This window comes from Megalobrama amblycephala, linkage group LG18 (genome assembly GCF_018812025.1).
Source record: "Megalobrama amblycephala isolate DHTTF-2021 linkage group LG18, ASM1881202v1, whole genome shotgun sequence".
Taxonomy (NCBI): Eukaryota; Metazoa; Chordata; class Actinopteri; order Cypriniformes; family Xenocyprididae; genus Megalobrama; species Megalobrama amblycephala.
This window is the reverse complement of record NC_063061.1, coordinates 25,000,582-25,025,069: the sequence shown is the minus strand read 5'-3', so window position 1 is coordinate 25,025,069 and position 24,488 is coordinate 25,000,582. Positions and strand designations below refer to the sequence as shown.

At 43.8% G+C, this 24,488-nt stretch overlaps 3 protein-coding genes across 3 annotated transcripts; all 3 read right to left on the bottom strand.

Moving 5' to 3' along the window:
* Nucleotides 1-9,480: 9,480 nt before the first annotated feature.
* On the bottom strand, nucleotides 9,481-12,846 carry LOC125252288. The gene has a single exon (XM_048165475.1). The coding sequence runs from the start codon at nucleotides 12,844-12,846 to the stop codon at nucleotides 9,481-9,483; it is 3,366 nt and encodes a 1,121-aa protein (XP_048021432.1).
* A 4,042-nt stretch (nucleotides 12,847-16,888) lies between these two features.
* On the bottom strand, nucleotides 16,889-18,345 carry LOC125253010 (olfactory receptor 49-like). The gene has a single exon (XM_048166746.1). The coding sequence runs from the start codon at nucleotides 18,124-18,126 to the stop codon at nucleotides 17,176-17,178; it is 951 nt and encodes a 316-aa protein (XP_048022703.1). The 5' UTR covers nucleotides 18,127-18,345; the 3' UTR covers nucleotides 16,889-17,175.
* Nucleotides 18,346-22,332: 3,987 nt separating this feature from the next.
* Nucleotides 22,333-23,578, bottom strand: LOC125253252 (olfactory receptor 2A12-like). The gene has a single exon (XM_048167159.1). It carries the CDS (start codon nucleotides 23,355-23,357, stop codon nucleotides 22,440-22,442), a length of 918 nt encoding a protein of 305 aa, XP_048023116.1. The 5' UTR covers nucleotides 23,358-23,578; the 3' UTR covers nucleotides 22,333-22,439.
* Nucleotides 23,579-24,488: the final 910 nt, after the last annotated feature.

The window sequence follows — 24,488 nt, the reverse complement described above, 5'->3', positions numbered from 1 at the left end:
TATTTAATTTCATGACATACTACATACACAAAGCTCCCAGCAAACTCTCAGGTCTTTTCTAGTGACACTTTCAGTACCTTTCCATTGCATACTGGTTCTGTACATTGGAGCGAGTTTCATTTGACAGCTCAATTACAACATATTTGCATTTAGACAGTTGTGGCCTAATAGTTAGAGAGTTGGACTTGTAAACCCGAAGGTCATGGGTTCGAGTCTCAGTACCAACAGGAAATGTTGCTGGGGGGAGTGAATGAACAGCGCTCTCTTCCACTCTCATTACCTACAACTGAGGTGCTCTTGAACAAGGCACCTAACCCCCAATCACTTGCCGGGCACTGCAGCCAAAACAGCCACTGCTGATGTGTGTTAACGGTGTGTGTGTGCACTTGGATGGGTGAAATGCAGAGCACAAATTCCAAGTATGGGATGCCATATTTGGCCACACTTCACTTTCACTTTATTTATAATTGTTTGTTAGGTTTTACACTTTTTTCTAGTTTATGAAACATTCAATCTTGCTGCAGTATTTTGTGTCTATTTGTAGTCCATAGTTCCCTTTCAGTCGGTCACGTTCGACGTACGTCAGTAGTGACCGACGAATTGGGATATCGCTTAGAGAGCCCTATCAGCTTCGTGTAAACTAAAACAAGCCAATGGAATTGGCGTGCGATATTTGCATAATGTGCACCGCCCCCGACAGGTGTATATAAATAGGAAGCAGATGCAATCGCACTCTGTCTTTCGCTTCGGAGCCATTCAGTGGTGTCCTGTTTAAGAAGACTGTTTGTGTGATTTATTCTAAACTGCCTCGAAGAGGATTCACAGCAAGCCGTGTGTGCCGGTGTAACGGTGCTACAGCGAGGTCGCGAGCTCCCGAGGATCCGAGCTATAGCTCTCAACTGCTGTTTTCACAGCACACGCCTAGAGTGAAAGTGTGTGTGTTGCGATTTGGGCCGGTTCCTCGGTGTGTCCAGGGAGTGGTGTACCTGGCACATCGCGTCACTCCCTGTGTGCTTCGGCACGAGCGAGTTGACTGTTTTCCCCTTCTAAAAGAGCTTTACAGACGAACCCTGACAGTATGTCATTTCGTCTGTGCGTTAATGGGTGCGGTCGTTCCCTGGTCCCTGCTGATGGGCACAATCGTTGCATCTCGTGTTTGGGCATTCAGCACGCTGAAGCAGCTTTTGTGAATGGTTCATGTTCCCATTGCGGGAACATGACCTATCGCGGTGCTGAGGTCGAGGACTCTCCTTCCTGAAGTCTCAGGAAGCGGGGGTCCCCTCCCCTGTGCCCCGTTCGACCGTTTTTTCCGGCCCCCGGGAACCGGAATGACGGTTCGGCGGTGTATAGGAAGGGTGACCTGAGGCTTACGGTCAGGGCTTTCCCCGCCGAGCGGAAACGCTCCTCGGGCCCCTGCCGCCTCATCAGCACCGCAACCCATCGTGCCACCGTTGGTTTCCGCTGGGCCCTCTACGGACTGTCCAGCCGTTACCTTTGGTGTGCCGGCGGCGGATCGGATGTCGACCTGCTGCATCGGAAGGTGAGCCTGAGTCCTCGGGGGAGGAAGATCCGGACGCGCTGCCGCCCGGGACGGTAGTGTTGCCCGAATCGGATCCCGAGCTCGCGGCTGTGCTCTCCCGGGCCGCCTTGTGCGTCGGGCTTGGAGTGGAACCCTCCACCCTGTCCCGGCCCATCTCGGTTGGACGATTGGTACTTGGGGGGGGTCGCGCTGGTCAAATCCAGCGTCCCGCCCCAATGCCTTTCTTCCCGGAAGTACACGATGAGGTGACCAGGTCTTGGCAAGCTCCGTATGGGGCTCGTACAGGGCCTGGTCCCTCGTCCGCCTTCACCTCCCTGGACGGCGGGGAAGCCAGGGGGATACGCGAAGATCCCGCCAGTCGAGCGGTCTGTTGCGATGCAGTTGTGTCCAACGGCCGCTGGCTGGCGCGGTGAGCCGCGTCTCCCGTCCCAGGCCTGTGAATTCTCAGCCGGTCTGACTGAGAAAGCTTACAGTGCCTGTGGGCAGGCTGCCTCTGCCCTGCACGCGATGGCCCTTTTGCAGGTCTATCAGGCAAAAGCGCTGTCGCAGATGCCCCAGGAAGGTCCTGACCAACAGCTGCTTGGGGAGCTGCGCGCTGCCACTGACCTTGCCCTCCGGGCAACGAAGGTGACAGCGCGTTCTGTTGGCCAGGCGATGTCTACTCTGGTAGTCCAGCAACGCCACCTCTGGCTGACCTTGGCAGACATGAGGGAGACCGACAAACATCGGTTCCTGGATTCCCCCGTGTCTCCGGTCGGCCTTTTCGGCGACGCGGTGGAGAGCTGTGCCCAACAGTTCTCCGCTGCACAGAAGCAGGCTGAGGCTATCAGACATGTCATGCCACGGCGGTCCGCTGCTGCCTCCACCCAGCCGCCCGTGGCTCAGCCTCAGCCCGCTCGTCGCCGAGGGCGCCCGCCTGCGTCCTTCCTCCGCCCCTGCTAAGTCGGCAAAGCAGCAGCCTACACCAGCCAAACAGCAGGGTGCCTGGTCGCGGACGTGGTGCCCAGCCCGTCTCTGTCAACCCAGGTGGCAAGCGGTCGGGGAAAACTCGGCCCTGAGACGGGCGACCTGGAGCGGAAGGTTCCTGCCCTTTGGGAGAGTATTCCATCTGCTCTCCCACCCCCAGAGGAGGGCCGGGGGGATTTTGTGGCGGTCTGTCCATCTACCGCCGCTGGCTCTCCGGAGTCCAGCGGTACCCACTTTGCCACAAAAAGAAGCAGTTTCCTCAAACTCCAGGTCACAACAAGGTGTGTCTGCCAGTGTGCCAGGCCCCGCCTCGCCGCTGGCAGCTCCCTCCCCATTCGCCAGCCAGGCGGCAGTGTGATGGCGCAGACCGCGTCCCGTGCGCCGTCTCCCATGCACACTGCTGCCTCGCAGAGTCCGACCCCACTCCGCGGCCGCTTCCCAAGCCGTCCGAGTCGGGTCCCTCTCTGCCTTGCTGCCCCACCCCCGGTGCGTCTGTGGTGCCTTTGGTCCCGCTGGCTCGGAGTCTGGAAGGCGTGGAGCAGCGCTTCCCCAGCCCTGTCCCAGCTGGCTCATTCGCACTATCAGACTCGGCTATGCGATTCAGTTCGCCCGGCGTCCCCCGGTCTTCAGGGGCTGTCCACTTCACTCAGGTGTCGTTGGACAGTGCCACCTGTTCTCCGGGCGGAGATTGCTGTCCTCCTGGCGAAGGATGCAATCGAGCCGGTCCCTCCAGCCGATATGAAGTCGGGGTTTCTACAGCCCCTACTTCATTGTACCGAAAAAGGGCGGTGGGCTACGGCCAATCCTGGATCTGCGCGTCCTGAACCGGTATCTTCACAAGATGCCGTTCAAGATGCTCACGCAGAAACGCATTTTCGAATGCGTCCGTCCCCGGGATTGGTTTGCAGCAATAGACCTGAAGGACGCGTACTTTCATGTCTCGATTCTGCCTCGACACAGACCCTTCCTCCGGTTTGCGTTCGAGGGTCGGGCATATCAGTACAAGGTCCTACCCTTCGGGCTGGCCCTGTCACCCCGCGTCTTTACGAAGGTTGCGGAGGCGGCCATTGTTCCCCTCAAGGAACAGGGCGTTCGTATTCTCAACTATCTCGACGACTGGCTGATCCTGGCCAGCTCGCGAGAGCAGTTGTGCGAACACAGGGACATGGTTTTAGCTCACCTCAGCCGGTTGGGTCTTCGGGTCAACTGGGACAAGAGCAAACTTCGCCCCCGGGCAGAGGATCTCTTATCTCGGTCTCGAGCTAGACTCGGTTCGCACGGACTGCGCGTCTCACCGAGGCGCGCGTCCAGTCGGTGTTGAACTGCCTGAGTTCGCTCAAGCGCAGGACAGCGGTTCCACTGAAAGATTTTCAGAGGCTCCTGGGGCATATGGCATCTGCAGCCGCGGTCACGCCGCTCGGATTGCTTCATATGAGACCGCTTCAACACTGGCTCCGCGGCCGGGTCCCGAGATGGGCGTGGCAGTGCGGCACGCTCCGTGTTCCCCGTGACACCGAGCTGCCGTCGCACCCTTGTCCAGGTGGTCGGACCCTTCGTTCCTGCGGGCCGGAGTACCCCTCGAACAAGTGTCCAGGCACGCTGTGGTCTCCACAGATGCCTCTGCCACGGGATAGGGGGCCACGTACAACGGGCATGCAGTGGACAGGTCTTTGGACGGGGCCTCAGCTGCATTGGCATATCAATTGCCTCGAGTTGCTAGCGGTTCGTCTTGAGCTGGCCCGCTTCAAGAAGCTGTTGTCAGGCAAGCACGTTCTAGTCCGCTCACACAGCACTGCGGCCGTTGCGTACATCGACCGTCAAGGTGGTCTACGCTTCCCGTCGCATGTCGCAACTCGCCCGCCATCTCTTGTTGTGGAGTCAGAAGGTATCTGAGGTCCCTTCGGGCCACTCATGTCCTCAGGTGTGCTCAACCGTGCAGCCGACGAGCTGTCACGGCAGCCTCCACTTGCGGGCGAGTGGCGGCTCCACCCCCAGGCGGTCCAGCTGATTTGGCAGCGTTTCGGCGAGGCCCAGGTAGACCTGTTTGCCTCCCCGGAAACTGCCCTCTGCCAGTGGTTTTATTGCCCTGACCGGCGGCACGCTCGGCACGGATGCCCTGGCACACAGCTGGCCCCCGGGTCTGCGCAAATATGCGTTTCCCCCAGTGAGCCTTCTCGCACAACTCCATGTGCAAGGTCAGGGAGGACGGGGAGCAGGTTCTGTTAGTGGCTCCGTACTGGCCCACTCGGACCTGGTTCTCAGACCTCATTCTCCTCGCGACAGCCCCTCCCTGGCCGATTCCTCTGAGGAAGGACCTCCTGACTCAGAGACGGGGCACCCTGTGGCACCCGCGTCCCGATCTATGGAACCTCCACGTGTGGTCCCTGGACGGGATGCGGAGGTTCTGAGTGATCTCCCGCAAGCGGTCGTAGACACCATCACTTCCGCTAGAGCTCCTTCCACTAGGAGTCTCTATGCGTTGAAGTGGAACCTGTTCGTCGAATGGTGCGCCTCTCGCCGAGAGGACCCCCGATCATGTTCGGTCGGATCCTGTGCTTTCCTTCCTGCAAGAAGGGTTGGAGCGAAGGCTGTCTCCCTCCACCCTTGAAGGTGTATGTTGCCGCTATCGCCTGCACATCACCACGCAGTTGAGGGTAAGTCCCTGGGGAAGACACGATCTGATCGTCAGGATTCCTGAGGGGAGCGAGGAGATTAAATCCTCCTCGCCCTTCCTCCGTACCCTCTTGGGATTCTGACCCTGGTTCTCACAGCTCTCCGGGGTCATCCCTTTGAGCCTTTGCAATCAGTCGACCTGAAAGGTTAATGTCCTCTAGAAAAAAACGGTTCCTTCTGGTTCGCATTGGCTTCCCTGAAGAGGGTAGGGGATCTGCATGCATTTTCGGTCGACGAAAGCGTGCCTAGAAGTTCGGGCCCGGTGATTCTCACGTTCATTCCTGAGACCCCGGCCTGGATACGTGCCCAAGGTTCCTACCACTCCCTTCAGAGGATCAGGTAGTGAACCTGCAAGCGCTGCCCTCGGAGGAGGCAGACCCAGCCCTAGCTTTGCTCTGTCCCGTCCGCGCTCTGCGCGTTTACGTGGATAGAACGCGAAGCTTCAGGACCTCAGATCAGCTCTTCATCTGTTACGGAGGCCAGCAGAAGGGAAAGGCTGTCTCCAAGCAGAGGATGGCCCACTGGATAGTGGATGCCATCGCCTTGGCGTATGAATCCCAAGGGCGTGCCTTGCCCGCTCGGGTTGAGAGCCCACTCCACCAGAGGGGTGGCCTCTTCCTGGGCGCTGGCTCATGGCGCCTCGCTGACAGATATTCTGTAGAGCTGCGGGCTGGGCGACACCCAACACGTTCGCTAGGTTTTATAGCCTACGTGTAGAGCCGGTATCTTCACGTGTACTCGCATCCACTAGTCGGTAGACGTGTTGTACCCACTCTAAGTGTCGGCTTGCAATGCCATTCCCGCCACTGGCCGGATACGTGCATACTTCTCTCCAGTCGTGTTCCCCGCTTGGCGAACCCTGTCGAGCTCCTCCGCCTCCCCCTTCGGCTCGGACATTGCGGAGTGTCTGATGCCAGGCCTACATCCGTCGCTGACGCTGTCTGTTGGCTGGGGCCCATATGTCGTGACCCCTCTACGTGAGCGGTCCCATATGTGTATTTTCCACGGTTTAAAACTCCCTACGGGCCGAGTCCGTGTCTTTCCCTTAGCAGAGCCAGCTCTGCTGTCACCTGTCAGATGAGTCTCCCCCTAACCAGGTGGAGCCATCCCAGGGACTCCATATGCGTACTGCCCCCCGGGCCAGTCCATATGTGTATTTCCCACGTAAACTCCTCCCCCATTGGGTAGGTAGTGGTCTCCGCAGCGTCCCTTACGGGTTCGCTTCCCCAGTGTAGTCTAGTTTACTTAGTGGGTAGTGGTTAGACAGCAGTAGACTCTCTCGGTGTAAGCTCGCCCCCTTCACCGCCAGCCGGTGCTATGGGCGGCTGAGCTTGCGCTGGGCACTGGAAGGGGTTTCGTAACTGTGGCGCTTTAGTTGGGATCCCAATTCGTCGGTCACTACTGACGTACGTCGAACGTGACCGACTGAAAGGGAACGTCTCGGTTACATATGTAACCCTCGTTCCCTGAAGGAGGGAACGGAGACGTACGTCCCGTCGCCACAGTTTCTGTACCCTCGCTGTAGCGCGGACACCAGTTGTCTCCTCAGCGAAAAACAGAGTGCGATTGCATCCTGCTTCCTATTTATATACACCTGTCGGGGGCGGTGCGCATTATGCAAATATCGCACGCCAATTCCATTGGCTTGTTTTAGTTTACACGAAGCTGATAGGGCTCTCTAAGCGATATCCCAATTCGTCGGTCACTACTGACGTACGTCTCCGTTCCCTCCTTCAGGGAACGAGGGTTACATATGTAACCGAGACGATTTTATTCCATAGATTAGAGGATTAAAACAGATGCAACTACACTCTAAAAAATGCTGGGTTAAAAACAACCCAAGTTGGGTTGAAAATGGACAAACCCACCGATTGGGTTGTTTTAACCCAGCGGTTGGGTTAAATGTTTGCCCAACCTGCTGGGTAGTTTTATTTAAACCAACTATTGTTTAAAAATTACTATATGGCTAGCTTAAAATGAACCCAAAATAGCTGGGAAATTAAAAACCAGATGCAATTAGAGGCAACAATAATAGACAAAAGGTGAATGTTTATTAATAAGCTTTAATATTTTATTAATATAAATTTAATAGTTTAATAGTTTATTAATATAAATTTATTAATAAGCAATTTAATAAATGTTTATTGTTTAATAATTATTCATTGAACATTAATAAATTCATTTCCAACATACTTTGGGTTCATTTTAATTAAGCAATACAGTAATTTTTAAACAATACTTGAGTTAAATAAAACTACCCAGCAGGTTGGGCAAACATTTAACCCTACCGCTGGGTTAAAACAACCCAATTGGGGGGTTTGTCCATTTTCAACCCAACTTGGGTTGTTTTTAACCCATCATTTTTTAGAGTGTATAGTTAATTCTAATGTCCAAAAATTGTGGAGACTCTGTGGAATGTAATTTGCAACATATCTGCATGAAATACAAAAGCAACACAAAACTGAAATAAAAAAAATCTTTAAAAAAGTAGCATTACTGATGTTGTAGAATAAAATGAAAATATCTTTAACTTGTGTTGACCAAAGACCTTATTTGAGGCATTTAACCTCCAAAAAAAAAAAACCTTGGTAACACTATATTAACTGCACACTATGAAGCATTAGTTAACCCTTTGACGCGTACGATCACACCGGTGTGATCAGTCTTGGATGGCCCCAGGAGCGTACGATCACACCGGTGTGATTAGAACGTTCAGTGCATTACGTGATCAACTGCCAAATTCAAATGTGCGTGCGCACTTTAACTGGCGCTAAACCAGAGACGGACGCGCGCAGCACTTTTCATATATCACATATATGTATTCAACCAAATAATGTTCATTTCAGGTTTCAGACATTTAAATGCACATGAGTACTAACAAAACAATATATTTAGAGTTTGTAAAATACACAATGATGTCTATAGAACCGGAAATAACAACCCTTTCCATTATAACTTGACAACACGTGTAATTCATATCAGATACACATTGTGAAAGTAACTTAAAAGCTTACTCTATTCTTCCCCAGTTCACCGGCACACTTACTTTCATGTATTTCGGGAGAAGTGGATAAATTCACGGGTTGTAAATCCAACAGATCCGATTCTCTGTGCGGCGCAAACTAACATGGTGGCGCCCATCGCTCATATGGCTCAACTAACGCGATCGTTATAAAGGTGTTTAAACAGCAAAACACATCCACTTGCACATATTTGGCAATCGGAATATTAGATATTTCATGCTATAGTTAACACATTTGTGAATATTTTAAATAAAAAAGGAAAAATTAAATGAAAGCAGATCATCACTCATACAGTGCTGCGGTGTGTCATGTAACAAGCAATGACGCGTCACCATGGAAACCATAAAGTGATACGTTCTAAATAACGGTCGCCTTAAAAAACTCACGCTGGGGGGTCAGACAGAATATTTGAAACTTACGTGTGAAGGGTTAAAGGTGCCCTAGAACTTTTTTTAAAAAGATGTAATATAAGTCTATGGTGTCCCCTGAATGCGTCTGTGAAGTTTCAGCTCAAAATACCCCACAAATTTTTTTTTTATTCATTTTTTTAACTGCCTATTTTGGGGCATCATTAGAAATGAGCCGATTCAGGGTGTGTGGCCCTTTAAATTTGGTGCTCCATGCCCCAAGAGCTCACGCTTGCCTTAAACAACATAAAAAAAGTTCAAACAGCTAATATAACCCTCAAAATGGATCTTTACAAAGTGTTCGTCATGCAGCATGTCTAATCGCATAAGTACAGTGTTTATTTTGATGTTTACGATTCTGAATGAGTTTGAGGCTATGCTCCGTGGCTAACGGCTAATGCTACACTGTTGGAGAGATTTATAAAGAATGAAGTTGTGTTTATGCATTATACAGACTGCAAGTGTTTAAAAATGAAAATAGCGACGGCTCTTGTCTCCGTGAATACAGTAATAAATGATGGTAACTTTAACCACATTTAACAGTACATTAGCAACATGCTAACGAAACATTTAGAAAGACAATTTACAAATATCATTAAAAATATCATGTTATCATGAATCATGTCAGTTATTATCGCTCCATCTGCCATTTTTGCTATTGTTCTTGCTAGCTTACCTAGTCTGTTGATTCAGCTCTGCACAGATCCAGATGTTCTGCCCTTTTCTAATGCCTTTCATAATGTTGGGAACATGGGCTGGCATATGCAAATGTTGGGGGGCGTACACCCCGACTGTTACGTAACAGTCGGTGTTATGTTGAGATTCGCCTGTTCTTTGGAGGTCTTTTAAACAAATGAGATTTTGAAACACCTTAAAGGTGCAGCTTGGACACATCTTCAGTGAAGGACCCAGGGTCATAGGGTGTTTCGGGTCTTTGATCACAGACACCCTCACCTGGGCGACCCAACCGGGGTTGATCAGGCCCCGGTTTGTATCCAAGCAGCGAGCTACTCCATACTTCTCCCCTTTTGATCCATAACCACCTTGAGGCTTTTTCAGCGGCCTCACTGATGTTTTTAGTGGCTCTTCTTTCACGCAACCCTCTGATGCCAAGGAGCCTGAATGCCCGATACACAGATTGACTTAGAAAGCCCCTGCAGCCCACTTCTATTGGTTCACAGCGGACCCTCCATCCACTCCCTCTGCATGCCTCAACCAACTCCAGATATTTGGCCTTCTTCCTTTCGAAAGCCTCCTCCATCCTGTCCTCCCAGGGGACAGTAAGCTCCACTAGCACGACTTGCTTTGTTGAGTCAGATGTTAAGACCAGATCTGGCCTCAGTGACGTCCTTGCTATGTGCTCTGGGAACTTTAACTGCCTCCCAAGGTCCACGTGCAACTTCCAATCTCGGGCCGTGGCTAGCAGTCCAGTTGAGGCCTTACGTTCTCCCTGGGGTTTCTCTCCTGCCCTAACAAAGGAGATGTTGTACCTCGCTGGGACTTGATGTTTAGACTCCCGGAATGCGGTGCAGATGGTATCCGCTACTGCCTTCAACACCTGGTTATGGCGCCACGTGTACCTCCCCTCTCCTAGTGCTTTAGGGCAGCAGCTCAGGATATGCTCCAGGGAACCATGAGCCGGGCACAGAGGGCATGTTGATGTTTCTACTAGGCCCCAGGTGTAAAGGTTAGATGGACTTGGGAAGACATCATACACCGACTGAATCAGGAACTTAAGTCTTGCGGGTTCAGACTTCCATAGTTCTGTCCAGGTGATCTTCCTGGCAGCTGCATGATTCCAATTGGCCCAGGCTCCTTGTTGGCGCATTGCCACAGTCCTACTTAGGCGCTCCTCCTCCACTCTCTGCACCATCTTGCGTCTCTCTCGTCCTTGGGCTTTGTCGTAGCGTGGTCTTGTGTGACTGCCTAGACCAGCTCTTCCCACTACCACAGAGCCAACTAAGACACTATGTCTCAGTCTCGCCTCTGCCTGGTCGACTGCCTCTTGCGCTCGCCATTTCCTCCCAGTTCTGACCGTGATGCCAGCAGAAGAGACTCTGGTGTCAGCCGAGTCTCTGTACAGCAACACCTCCCTGGCTCTGGTGACTTTGAACTCCTCAGTCAGACCAGTAAAAGGCAGCTGCAACTTATTGTTGTGCCCATACAGAGCAATGCTGCTCAGGCTCTTCGGCAGACCCAGCCATCTACGCAGGTATTGGCTGATATTGCATTCAAAGCCCTCCACAAGTGATACTGGGACTTCGTAAATCAGTAGTGGCCACAGGAGTCTTGGCAGGATACCATGCTGGTATATCCATGCCTTGAACTTCCCCGGAAGACCGGACTTGTCCACCGCTGATAGCCAGGTCTTCAGCTCCATGTGGGCTGCCTCCACCGCTGCCTTGTCCTTCAGGGTGCTGTCGAAGATCTTCCCTAAGCTTTTCACGGGCTTCTCTGACACTGTTGGAATAGTGACTCCATCCACGTAAAAACGGTGTTTGTCCTCCACTCTCCCCTTCCTCAGCACCAAGGATCTGGACTTGGCTGGCTTGAACATCATTCTTGCCCATGCCATAATCCTTTCCAGACCGCGGAGGAGCCACCTGCACCCTGTCACTGATGTTGATGTGACAGTCAGATCATCCATATAGGCTCGGATTGGCGGTTGGCGAATGCCAGATCTTGACAGGGGGCCCCTACATTCCACCTCAGCAGCCTTGACCAGCATGCTCATCGCTAGGGCAAACAATACCACTGATATGGTGCAGCCTGTGATAATGCCCTTCTCTAAGCGGTGCCCCGCAGATGTTACTGTTCCAGAGGTGAATCTCAGGCTGAAACTACTGTAGTAGTCCCTTATGAGTTCTGTGATCTTCTCAGGAATGTGGTGTATCGTCAGAGCTGTTGTCACCAGCTTGTGTGGAATTGATCCGTAGGCGTCGGCTAGATCAAGCCAGAGGACTGCTAGGTCTCCTCGATTTTCTCTCGCCTCCCGGATCAACTGGGTGATCACTCCTGTGTGTTCCAAACAGCCCGGCATGCCTGGGACTCCGCCCTTTTGCACCGAGGTGTCAATGTACGAATTCCTCATAAGATACTCAGATAACCTGTTGGCAAGAATCTTGAAAAAGATTTTGCCTTCCACACTGAGTAGAGAGATAGTGCGGAACTGCGTGATGTCACTCGCATTCTCCTCCTTTGGTATCCACACACCCTCTGCGTGACGCCATTGCTGGGCCACCTTCCCCCTCCGCCATACTACCCTGATGAGTCTCCACAGCCTCTCCAAGAGTCTCAGGCAATGCTTATAGACTTTATATGGCACTCCACTTGGGCCCGGAGCTGCGCTGGTACGTGCAGTTCGTACAATGTCCCTGACCTCTGCCAAGGTGGGCTCCTTGATGTTAAACTGGAAAGAGGGTTCTGGTGGTGTGGGTAACTCTCTGCAGGAGGGCAGATTCTCCTCTCTCCTGCTGTCGCTGTATTTATCACTGAGGTGCTGATTGATCTCCTCCTTTGGGCATCGCAGGGTCCCACTCCGCTTCTGCCCCAGCAGCTGCTTAGTAAACCCAAAGGGATTTGCAATGAAGGCCATTCGCTTGCGAGCTCTTTCTCTGCCTCTCCTCCTGTGCCTCTCAGCCCGCCGTAGAGAGATGAGTTTCTGCCTCAGAATGTCCCTGAGCTCTGTAAGGGCTGGCTTTTCCTCCTCGCTCGCCCTCTTATACTGACGGTTTAGAACCTTCAGCTCTTTCCTGAGCTGGGAGATCTTGGCCTCACGCCGGTTTGGCCTAGCGATGTTCTGAGCCTTTGGTACTTTGATGCCAAATCTCTCTGCACCGATGCTGATGATTAGTGTACTCATCAACTGCAGTCGCTGATCCACTTCCCCTCTGCATGATGCATCTAGAGTAGCCTCAACATCCTCGTCAAACTGCCGCCACTCGGCCTCCTTGTTTGCAGCAGGCCATAAAACCCGACAGTGTTCTGATGGTTTGCTAGGTGTAGCATGTCGAGCATGGAGGTTCTGGACACTGTGGGGTGACTCCGGTTCCTGCTCCTCCTCCGTCTCACCAGGGTCAGTGCTTAGCACTGGCTCTGTGCGTTGCTCCACTTGCTTCCTCCTTGTGCAGCCCATCTTGGCCTGGTGGATCCTCAGGCCTCTAAGGTTCTTACAGATCTTGCCACAAAAGCAGGTTGCTGTCGTCGTCAAAAATCCATTGCGTATATCAGGTACCATGAAATCCGTCTGTTTGGGGTGCTCATCCTCCCCCCCTCTCGGGCACCCCTGGGGGTATCTTTCTTTAGGGCTTTCTGTAGCAAGATGTGGTTGCCCCCTCACGGGGGCTGCAGCTCAGGGTGCTAACCTTTACTGCACCAATTGCCGTCTCTCCGAGCTGTCCTCTGTCTCTCCAGTCGTCACCATACTTTCACGGTCGTCATCCAGCCTTTCCTGGAAGCCACTGGCTAAGCCAGTTATGCTAGATTTTGAAACACCTTATTTATATAAGAAGGAAGAAACAATGGAGTTTGAGACTCAATGTATGTCATTTCCATGTACTGAACTCTTGTTATTCAACTATGCTGAGGTAAATTCAATTTTTGAATCTAGGGCACCTTTAAAGGGATAGTTCACCCAAAAACGAAAATTATCCCATGATTTATATATGGATATTTTTCTTACAAAAACACATCCCTTCACTTCAAAAGGCCTTTATTAACCCCCTGGAGCCATATGGATTACTTTTTTATGGATGGATGCATTTTTTTCTGTCTTCAGAATGTGGGTTACCATTCACAACCATTATAAACCTTGGAGGACTAAGGGTATATTTAAATATATCTCGGATTGTGTTCGTCTGAAAGAAGATTGTCATATAAACCTAGAATGGCTTGAGGGTGAGTAAATCATGGGATAATTTTCATTTTTGGGTGAACTATCCCTTTAAGCATTGGTAAATAGTCAATTCATAATTTATAAAACATTAATAGACATTAGTAAGCAGTTTATAAATACAGCTATAAATGCTTTGTTCTTGATTTATGAGGATATTTATAATGTGTTTAATAATTGTATTTTCATTCTTTGTTAATGATCCATTTATCATTTATAAATTAACAACATGACTCCATGACTCCAATGAACATAGAAATAAATGGTACAGTCCAACAGAATAAGAGTAACATGCCACATGTATTTTTGTTCATCTTTGAGTGATAGTCTAAAGGTTGGCATATGGCATATAAAACATTAATAGACATTAGTAAGCAGTTTATAAATACAGCTATAAATGCTTTGTTCTTGATTTATGAGGATATTTATAATGTGTTTAATAATTGTATTTTCATTCTTTGTTAATGATCCATTTATCATTTATAAATTAACAACATGACTCCAATGAACATAGAAACAAATGGTACAGTCCAACAGAATAAGAGTAACATGCCGTATTTTTGTTCATCTTTGAGTGATAGTCTAAAGGTTGGCATATGGCCACATGTCTGTCATATGCCATCACTGCTAATGTAGTACACTCACACATAGATGAACTGTAGATCACAAAAGCTTGGAGCATGCACATAAAAGAAGGAATCACATATGAATCCAGTATTAAGTCATGCAGGAATTTAGGATAAAATCCTGTTGCTCCATACAAATAATTTACACATAGATTGCACAGAAAAATGTACATTGGTTCATGAAGGGCTCTCTCCAAAATAATGACCACACTGAGCCAAATGTTCAAAAACAGTATCAAAGAATAAATAACCAAAAAGCATGTGAAATATATATGCCGATATGATTTGGAGCCTTTTGGTTCCATCAAGGTCTTGTTGTCCATTTATGTTAATCCAAAAATGTGTCCCTATACAAAAATCATGGTGATTTGATGTGACCACAAGTCACTGAACAGCACTAACAGAAATGATCTAGTTTAAAATATGACATCAAAAATGACATACATTCTCTTTGAACACAATTAGTCATAACACTAATTAACTGCTCATTGCTGTTGAGTTGTTACCTTGCATGTTGAAAATCATGAAATGGAGGTGTTAAAGATCATTCATGTGCATATAAATAACTTTTGTGTTTTGGAAAAATTCTCTGAGGCTCTTGGAAATAAACCCCATGGGTTCAGTAAACATTGGTAGTCTTTGTGCTCTGTGCTTTTCATAAAATATTCTTTCAATAAAAATGTATTTACATATGTACAAAATACACTCAGAAATCTGCTCCTCCCCTTTGCTGAGCACACCCAGATGCTCCAGAGTGACACAATGTCCTTATGTCTGGTGATGCCTGCACTCCTGGACCTGAGTGCTTACCTATCTGAGTTTCCCCAGACCCAAGGTTCTAACCACAAGGACATAACTTCTCTGGCAAAAAAGATGAAGGCAAACCTAGACCAACGCTTTAGCTGCTTCCTTAATCCCAGTAATTCAAAGTTCTCACCCCTTACTACTGCTGCATGCTTCCTCGATCCAACGGTCTCAGCTGATGCACTTATTGAAAATGATGACGAACACATTCAGGAGCTACTGAATAGTGCAGAACAGTATTGCTCAAATGGTGTCCCCTGTAATACAGGAGGAAGCTGCTGAAAATGAGGGAGAAGATGAGATATGTGAGGAACAGGAGGAGCCACATGCAAGGTGACCTAGATTTAGATTTCTAACAAAAGCAAGTGCAAAGTCAAACCAGCCATCTAGACCAAGCCACTGCCACAGAAAGCTCTGTGTCAGGCAAGAAATTCAAAAATTCAAGGAGCAGATGTCACAACCCATAAACGAAGAGACTGCCTTTGACTTTTGGGCTGCACATGGCTCTACTTATCAGCTTCTAAAACCCCTGGCCCAAGACCTTCTCTCTGTGCCTGCATATCAGACATTTGCTGAGAGAGTTTTTAGTATCGCAGGTGACCTGAGTCAGGGCCGTCAGAATCGAGCCAGGTTGATCTTGGAAAGAAGCGCTTTTCTTAAAATGAATCTGCATCAGTAGCCTGCTAAAAGGCTCAAGGTTGTTATTACATCTTACTATATCTGTTGTTTGCTTGAAGATCTCACCTCTGTGCTGATGTTAGGCCACTTTGTTGGCATTTGTGCACTTTGTTTCAACTTTTTATTTTATTTTGTAGGGAGCAGAAGGTTAAAGTAAGTTTAAAGTAAGTTTAAAGTAAGAGTTAAAGTAATGGGTTTGTGAACAACTTTTATAAGTTGCTCACTTGCAAGTTATTACCTTCTGCCAATAACTTTTCACTGGCACTGGCAAGTTTGATCAATGTAGAGTATATAATGGTTACTGGTAGTTGAATTGTTCTTTTGTATAAGTCCAAAATACAAAGTAAGCCTGTAATTTTTTTTAAAGATTTCAAATGTTGTTTTGCTTCCAATTTTGTGTCCACCTTTTAGTGGTTTTATCACATTGGAATTAACATAACAATAGTTATAAGTACTGTCCTCTTAAATGCACTGTCAGACAAAGGTATGTCAGACTATATATTCATCAGCCACAGACTGCTTTTGAACATCTGTGTGTCCTGTTCATTGCACTTTTATTTGAAGTTTCAAATAAATGTTGTTTTTCCATAACAGCCCAAGAAAAAAAGTTTTTTACTTGATTCTTGAGCTATAATACCACTTTTATCTATTCTTAATGTATGATCCTACATTATGAATTAGCGGAAAGCCCAGATTATAGGCTATCCAACTAGGAAAAGTGATATGTACAATTGCACAAGTGCTACTGCTAAGAGTGCAGTGTCATTACAGCCTTTTACCTTGATTCAAATTTCTCATAAGCTTAACTAAATTGGTCTAAAGAGAGATAAATAATAATGACTATTTTTTGGTCTATAGACTAGATATAAAATAGCTACCAAAATTAATGTTGGTAACTGCAGTTTGACTAAAAGTAATGACTAAGACTTGACAAAAATGCAATGACATATATATTTCACAATGACTCAACTTAAACTAGACTAAAATTTTAAAGACTAAAATGACTAAAATGTGACTAAGACTAAAGAGCATTTTCATCTAAAGAGGAAGGCTAAGACTAATTAAAAAAATGGCTGCCAAAATTAACATTGATTGCCACACAATCCAGAAATATAATATAAACACTGAATCAATAATAAGGACCTACAATGATTCAGCTCATTCCACATTGCACATTTAAAGCACCCAATTTCTAACCATACTTTTGATCTTCTACCATTGTAGCTGCATTGGTTAATTCAAATTCAGAATTTCACTATTCATTCAGAAATAATAAGATGGGTTCATTGGGAAGCTCAACTTTTATTCAACTTTGAACAATAACAAAAAAAGATGTAAAATGTATTTCTTACTCCCTCTTATAACAGAAAAGGCCTGGATTTCATTAGATACAATTTTTCACATTGATCATATGCTGAGTCCCAGAATATGTAGCGCTAAATAAGACTTAATACTTAGTACACTTACTGATAAATTAAAGAAACAGCATAACAAACAGGACTCTGTGTATATGCATATGTATGATCACTTTTATAAAATAGATATAGCAAATATTTGTTTACTAATTTTACCCCTTTTTTCTAGCTCCTGAAACCTTAACTCTTGCTGCAACACATGAAGTAAAAACTTGTTTACGTACTGCAGTAATATTTAATCCATAGATTACAGGATTAAAAACAGGTGGGACTATAATTAATTCTAAAGCCAAAAAATTTCGCAGATTCTCTGGAATGTCATTTGATCCGTATCTGCTAAACGTAACATCAAAAAGCAAAGCAAGCGTGAAATTTATCAGTGATAATATATGTGGCAGACACGTTTGCCAGAATTTCTTTCTGCTTTCTAAAGATGCTTTACATGCAAAGATCAGCTTAACATAGGACACTATAATAATAACTGCACAGCTCAAAAATATAACAGCAACAATATATCCATAGACATTATTCACAAAAGATGATGCACAAGACAGTTTTACAATTGACCAGTTGTCACAATAGAACTTGTCAATGTGATTTTTACAAAATGGTCTCAGGTTTGCTAACAGGACTGCTGGAATCACAGAGATGTTGGGAACAATCCATGAAAACAGAATTAATTTCAAACAGGTGAATTTAGTTAATTTGGAATGATAGTCTAAAGGTTTGCATATGGCTACATATCTATCATATGACATCACTGTTAATATTGTAAATTCACACAGTAAAGAGCTGTAAATAACAAAGGTCTGCAGAGCACACATGTGAGAGGAGATCACATATGAATCCAATATTAAATTAGACAGAAATTTAGGATAGAATCCCGAGGCTCCATAAACCCCATTAATACACAGATGCGACAAGAATATGTACATCGGTTCATGAAGTGTTTTTGTCATGATAATGATCATAACAAGACGTATATTAATTGACAATATAAGCAGATAAAGGAAAAGAAAACAAGTGAAATATATATGCCTATATGATTTAGATTCTTTGGGCACCATAAGAGTCAGTATCATAGGATAAGACATGTTATCCATCAAGTTATGGATATTCCTTCAAATCACACAAAACAATGATATTCTGAAATAATAATAATAAAAATGCACATAAAATTTACATAAGACAATATTAATATGTGCTAAAATGGCTACATTCATTTACAATATATTCATTAGGCTTCAGTATCCATTGTTGGCTGTATAGGAAATCAGAAAATCAAAGATGGAGCTTAGAAAAAAAGCAAACAATCAGATCAACAATTCTGGAGCTGTGTATCTGCATGTGTAAAACTGGAAGTCTTATAACATACTTTTTCCAGCTGGGAAATCATTTGAAGATGTTACAAAGCATCTTGGGATTAATTATAATTATGGTCCTTGCAAACTTTGTAATCCTTATTTGGAACTTGGAAACAAGGCAACAAAGCCAAATAACATGTCGAATTTGGTATATTATTTAGTTTGAATCATTTAGTTTGAATCGTTTAGTTTCACTTATCAGCATATTAAGTGGAGAAGGAACTACCAATGTCACCTGGTCATAGCAGCAAACCACTAGATAGCTGACCTTCGCACTAGACAACATCAACCAAGAGATGTATGGCCAAGTCAGGAGGATGTCAACCGCACTTCATTGCTGGATCATGGACAGAACATCCACAATTTAAGATGAACAACAAAATCTGATCTCGGGTTTCACATTTTCCCCATTGAAAAATCTCTTTTCATGAGCAAATCAGTTAGCTCTCAATTAAGTTATAAGTTCATATTTCAGGACTAGACTTAAAATTTAGGAACACAGTATAGGAATCAGTAATAAAAAACCTACAATATTTAATTTCATGACATACTACATACACAAAGCTCCCAGCAAACTCTCAGGTCTTTTCTAGTGACACTTTCAGTAACTTTCCATTGCATGGTTCTGTACATTGGAGCGAGTTTCATTTGACAGCTCAATTACAACATATTTGCATTTAGACAATTGTGGCCTAATAGTTAGAGAGTTGGACTTGTAACCCGAAGGTCGTGGGTTCGAGTCTCAGTACCAGCAGGAAATGTTGCTGGGGGGAGTGAATGAACAGCGCTCTCTTCCACTCTCATTACCCACAACTGAGGTGCTCTTGAACAAGGCACCTAACCCCCAATCACTTGCCGGGCACTGCAGCCAAAACAGCCACTGCTGATGTGTGTTAACGGTGTGTGTGTGCACTTGGATGGGTGAAATGCAGAGCACAAATTCCAAGTATGGGATGCCATATTTGGCCACACGTCACTTTCACTTTATTTATAATTGTTTGTTAGGTTTTACACTTTTTTCTAGTTTATGAAACATTCAATCTTGCTGCAGTATTTTGTGTCTATTTGTAGTCCATAGATTTTATTCCATAGATTAGAGGATAAAACAGAGATGCAACTATAGTTAATTCTAATGCCCAAAAATTGTGGAGACTCTGTGGAATGTAATTTGCAACATATCTGCATGAAATACAAAGCAACACAAAACTCAAATAAAATAAAAAAATCTTTAAAAAAAGTAGCATTACTGATGTTGTAGAATAAAATGAAAATTTTTGCTTGGTGACCAAAGACCTTATTTGACATTTATCTTGGTAACCTTTAAGCATTGAAGCATTAGTAAATAGTCACCCAAAAATGAAAATTACCCCATGATTTATATATGGATATTTTTCTTACAAAAAAATCCCTTCATTCAAAAGGCCTTTATACCCCCTGGACGTATGGATTACTTTTTTAGTATGCATTTTTTTCTGTCTTCAGAAGTGGGTTACCATCACAACCAATACCTTGGAGGACTAAGGGTATATTTAAATATATCTCGGATTGTGTTCGTCTGAAAGAAGATTGTCATATAAACCTGTTCTTGATTTATAAGCATATTTATAATTGTATTTTCATTCTTTGTTAATGATCCATTTATCATTTCTAAATTAAGTATTACATTATTTACAAACCAGTTATTTAGGAGTTGCCAGTGGTTCATAAGATCATTTAGAAAGTGTAAGTAATTGATGAATAAACTATTTAAACATACATTTATACATATTATTTAGACATATAGTAATAGTTACTCAGTGTGTTAATAAATGCTTTATTAACACTCATATTCCTACTGTATTTCATGATTAATTCATGTAGTTATAAATCATTTAGTAGTTGTCAATTAACTATTTTTGTGAGCTCATCTAAAGTGAGCACTATGCCTCGTAAATCTTTACAAAGTAGATTGTCACCATCGTTGAGGTTCATACGTTAATTCTTGATGTTTGTGTGAAGCTAAAAGTCAGCTAAAACGCTTATATATATTGAGCAAAACAACAGCATACCTATTTTTTTATCTGATAATCACAAAATCACAAGGCTAATGTAAATAATACAAAACTAACAGCTAACATACTCAGAGATCAGACCCTGGATGGATCAGTGAATCAGGCCACTATGATGACTAAATTCTCATCAACAAGTAACCAATGTCATCTGACCAGACTTGCAATTGTTGCTATTACAAATGTGGCTCAGTAGCACTCTGTTAAAGCAACCAGAGAAAAAGTGATGTTATAAAGTCAAGGGTCAAGAGCCCAACCAAAGAAAACATTTACGTCCATAATGGTGACTTCAAACTTTATTATATATCAATAAAATATCAACATCTATCCCTTTGTTCTCATCAAGAAATTGTGCATGAAAGAATAAAGCCTAAATGGATTGTAATAAGCGAAGGGTTAGTGTTTAATTTTATGTTGCTGCCAGTCATGTGACAGTGTTTTCAGCTTATTTAAATAAGGAGATTTTACTTTATTTTTAAGGTATTTGTTTGGTACCCTGTGCTGCCAATCATTTGACCATTTTTTTAAGTGAAGGTGTTTGATCGTAATAATTCAGGAAATACCTGTTAAATAACAGTGTTTTTCAGCGTATTTAAATGAGATTTTTCTTTGATTTTGTGTTTATTGTTTGGCAGCCATTGCTGCCAGTCATTTGACCGTTTTATCATCTGTTTTGTTATTGTATTACTTATAGATTATTCTTGTAATTTTACATACACTTGTATGTAATTTAAGAAAACAGAAAAATACTGTATAAAAATACAGTAATTTTTCTGTATAAAAAATGTGAATTACTGCAATTTGTCATTAATGTCATAATACTTAAAATAACAGCAGAGTTGTTAATTTAGAGATAATTTTACAGAGTTTTGACTACAAAGTTATTTTTTGTAAAATTAGGATTTTTTTACAGTGCACTTCACAACCGGTCAGACTACAAAAAGCAAGTCTCGCTGATTTGTCTAAAATGCATGAGCCATAATGACATGCAGAAGAAGAAACCTTTTTTATTGTTGTTTGTCAGCACAAACACTAGACAGGTAGTGAGCACATCTAGTTAACATTTATAATTAATATAAATAAATCTTGTAAAGATATATAAAAGAACAATGTGTTTAAACAGCATAAAAATAATATTAAAAAAGATGCGAGTTCTGCCTGTTGTTGATTAATACAGCAGTGATGTTCTACAACGAGGGAATGCAGAATTCTTGTACATAGTCTTGTCACAGGAAATTTATCAATTGTTCAATCAGTGTCCCAATGTGTAGTGAGCCAAGGTCTTTACAAGTGCCTGAATTCGTGTACACGATATACTGATTTGTGAGCTATAGAGAGTTGATTGAGACACACCCGTACTTTACTAATGGTATCATCTTTGGTGACTATAGGGGGCTGCCAAAAAATAAAAGCAGCCTCCGATTACTGATTTTTTTATGACGTCTGGTATCAGGCTCAAGTCCTCATGATAGACTTTTAGTGAAAAGTTTTTTGCTCCCCTTTAATAAAAAAAAAATCCATGAGGCAGCTCTCTGACATTTATTTAAGAAATGTACATATTAATGGAAAGCTATTTTAACAGACGTTACAAACAAAACAAACCTATACTAAATCTGAGATATTTGGGGTTAAATTATCAATACTTCCGATACTGATGATGTATTGAGAGGTGACATGATATTTAACAGAATTGTGTGCTGTAGCCTAAGTAAAATTTTAAATAAGTGAAATTAATAGTACCTTAATAATTAGTACCTTTCTGGATCTTGAGAGAGGAAATGTCATTGCTCCCTATGAAGGCCTCATGGAGCCATCGGATATAAACTAAAATATCTTAATTTGTGTTCCGAAGATTAACAAAGGTCTTACAGGTGTGGAACAGCATGAGGGTGAGTAATAAATGACAGAATTTTCCTTTTTGTGTGAACTAACCACCTGTGCATATAAGGCATGTCAGTCAGTATGTTTGTATATAATATAGCAAACAGGACAATGTATAATTCTTTATTTAATGATATTTATACATGATTTTACACTTCTTTTACGAACTTCTTTGAGTTTTAAGACATAGATTAAAGGATTGAATAAAGGTGGCACAATAATCATCAGTAAGCCAAAAACAACATACATGTTCTCTGGGGCATCGCTTGAGCCATATCTGTTAGCCATTGCATCAAAAAACACAGTAAAACTACAATTTATCAATGAAAATATATGTGGAACACATGTCTGCCAAAATTTCCTTCTGTTTTCTAATGATGATTTACATGCTACAATAAGTTTAATATAAGACACAATAATTAAAGCAGTAAGACAAATATAAAATAATAAGATAACCAGTGCCATGGTGTTATTGATAACAACTGATTCACATGAGAGCTTTACCATTGACCAGCTGTCGCAGTATAATTTGTCGATATGATATTTACACACTGCCAACCTGTTTAACAACATGACTCCAATGAACATAGAAATAAATGGTACAGTCCAACAGAATAAGAGTAACATGCCACATGTATTTTTGTTCATCTTTGAGTGATAGTCTAAAGGTTGGCATATGGCCACATGTCTGTCATATGCCATCACTGCTAATGTAGTACACTCACACATAGCTGAACTGTAGATCACAAAAGCTTGGAGCATGCACATAAAAGAAGGAATCACATATAAATCCAGTATTAAGTCATGCAGGAATTTAGGATAAAATCCTGTTGCTCCATACAAATAATTTACACATAGATTGCACAGAAAAATGTACATTGGTTCATGAAGGACTCTCTCCAAAATAATGACTACACTGAGCCAAATGTTCAAAAACAGTATCAAAGAATAAATAACCAAAAAGCATGTGAAATATATATGCCGATATGATTTGGAGCCTTTTGGTTCCATCAGGGTGTAGACTGTGGTCTTGTTGTCCATTTATGTTAATCCAAAAATTTGTCCCTATACAAAAATCATGGTGATTTGATGTGACCACAAGTCACTGAACAGCACTAACAGCAATGATCTTGTTTAAAATATGACATCAAAAATGAAATACATTCTCTTTGAACACAATTAGTCCTAACACTAATGAATTGCTCATTGCTGTTGAGTTGTTACCTTGCATGTTGAAAATCATGAAATGGAGGCGTTAAAGATCATTGATGTGCATATAAATAACTTTTGTGTTTTGGAAAAATTCTCTGAGGCTCTTGGAAATAAACCCCATGGGTTCAGTATACATTAATAGTCTTTGTGCTCTGTGCATTTCATAAAATATTCTTTCAATAAAAATGTATTTATATATGTACAATATAAAGTATATAAAGTTGAGATGAGTATATTTTTTAACAATGAATTTGTAATAATTTACAGTAATTTAAAAAGACTTAACATGTATAAAGATTAATTCTAAGCCGACTTGACTAAAAATAACCAACTAAGACTTAAAAATAAAGGTTAAAAGGGTGTTTTTGCAGCGAAGCCATTAAAAAAAACAAAAACATTTTTGGTTCCCCAAGGAACCATTTTTGCCTTAGTGTGAAGAACATTTTAAAAATCTAAAGGCCCTTTTCCACTATAAAAAAACATTGTGCATTGGAAAGGTTTATTTTTAAGAGTGTAGTGCTTTGTTCAGCTGTTTAAGGGGCCGATCACATATCGCATCTAAAAACGTGTGGAAAGCGTGGCCACACCGGTTTTTTTCCTACTTTCCACAAGCGATTGCACTCCCGTGGCATCTGTCGTTGCTATGCAACCATGAACTGTGCTCTCCACGATGACGATGAAGTATCAGCAAAGGATTAATTGATTTCTAGCCCTTACATTAGCTTTACTACTAGATATATTTATGGAGATGAGATATAAAAACCACCCTGTACAGCTATGATCAGCTGTTTGGCTGAGCTTTCGATGTTGTTACGGAAAGGCCGAAGCTGATCGGTTGATTCTTGTCACATGCTCTGTGGTGCGCTTGCGGCATTCTGAAAAGTTGAGATGTTTTCATCTCACCGTGGCATAGGCATGCCTGAAAAAAATGAGCGCGCAGCACCACATGCGTGTCGTGGC